Source organism: Asparagus officinalis, chromosome 1 (genome assembly GCF_001876935.1).
Source record: "Asparagus officinalis chromosome 1, Aspof.V1, whole genome shotgun sequence".
NCBI classification, from domain to species: Eukaryota; Viridiplantae; Streptophyta; class Magnoliopsida; order Asparagales; family Asparagaceae; genus Asparagus; species Asparagus officinalis.
Window position 1 is genome coordinate 1108315 of NC_033794.1, and position 1362 is coordinate 1109676.

The 1362-nt window shown below is 38.1% G+C and overlaps 1 protein-coding gene across 1 annotated transcript in view; it reads left to right on the top strand.

The window, feature by feature from the left end:
• Window positions 424-1362, top strand: part of LOC109828984 (diacylglycerol kinase 4-like) — an 8316-nt gene continuing 7377 nt past the window's right edge. Inside the window, exon 1 of the mRNA XM_020396016.1 lies at window positions 424-427. Coding sequence (XP_020251605.1) covers window positions 424-427 — 4 coding nt within the window. The remainder of the gene's footprint in view (window positions 428-1362) is intronic.

Here is a 1362-nt window from a genome sequence, read left to right on the forward strand (position 1 = left end):
GTATCCGAGCAAATATCTGTAACCTTATCCATTAGGATATGGATATAGTTACTCATATTTATAACCGGTAGGATATGATCACGGATATAGTTTTGTAGTGAAATATCCGTATCTATATCCGAAATATCCGAATATATATTAGTCATACTCTTATGATAGTTTCGCTTCTTACATTATGGATTTGTGGTTAATTTTAGTGACAAGATGTCTACTTTTAACTTTTTAGTTATAATGAACATATTAACGAACTCTCTTGTATCGCATAAACTATGTTTTTCTCAACTATCTAGTTTTCTCATATCTGTTTTGTATCGGTATGCATATTCACTTATATATGTATATCCGTAACCGTATCCGATTTTAACGGATATGGATATGAATTTTTCTTACCGAGGTATATCTGCATCTGTATCCGTATTCGAGATGGGTAAGTGGATATGAATATAGTAAGCATCATATCCTAGCCGTATCCGGATCGAATGCACCCCTAACCTGAAGTCTTCAGTAATTCCATATTAGGCCATTAAGTCTTTGAACTTGCTCCTATGCCCCTCAATTGTAAATGTGTTCGCACGCCGGTCCATTTCTTAAACTTCTTGTTAGATATTGAAACCACTGATGGGTTAATTTTTAACCCAACACACTCAATCACCAAAATACCCCTCAAACATTTGCGAAACTCAAAGCGACAGTTGGGGAAGCTCAGAAATGAGTTAGAAATTTTTGGTCGTTGAAGAAGATGATGTTTGTCAGTTTTGAGTTTTTACTTAGCCGATTTTGGGTGTAAATCCATCAAGTAACATGTTAGCATAACTGTAAGTTCTCTCAAATTGTTATGTTTTAGGAAATGCTTCTATCGGATCTAATGTAAGTAAACTTGAGGGAATAATTTGAGGAAACCAAAGGTTTTGAGGGAATTATGAGGAGGGACTAATACGGAATTGTTGGAAATCATAGGGATTAAAATATTCTTAAGACATTTGTTCCTTAAACTCCCTTCTATCCTATGTTCTTTGTTTGGCTGGTCAAAATTTCTCCGCACGAAAATAGCCGTTGCCCATCAATGGCACGCCTCGTAATTCCACCCAAATCCCAACCCATTAGCGGTGACCTGGCCCCAAATAAATTTCCTCTCAATACTCGGCGCGAACCAAGAAGAAGAAGAAGCCAAAATCGCACCCTTCGGTGTTTCTTCTTCTTCTTCAAAATTCCCCCCCAAAAGTTTCCTCAACCCCTCAAAAAATTCAAAAAATTGAATTTTTAACCTCGAATTACCAATGTTCGAACGCAAAAAGCTCCATATTCGGGACAGCGAGGGCGAGACGTCGGGGCTGACGCTGAGCGATCCCGAGTCGCCGGTGG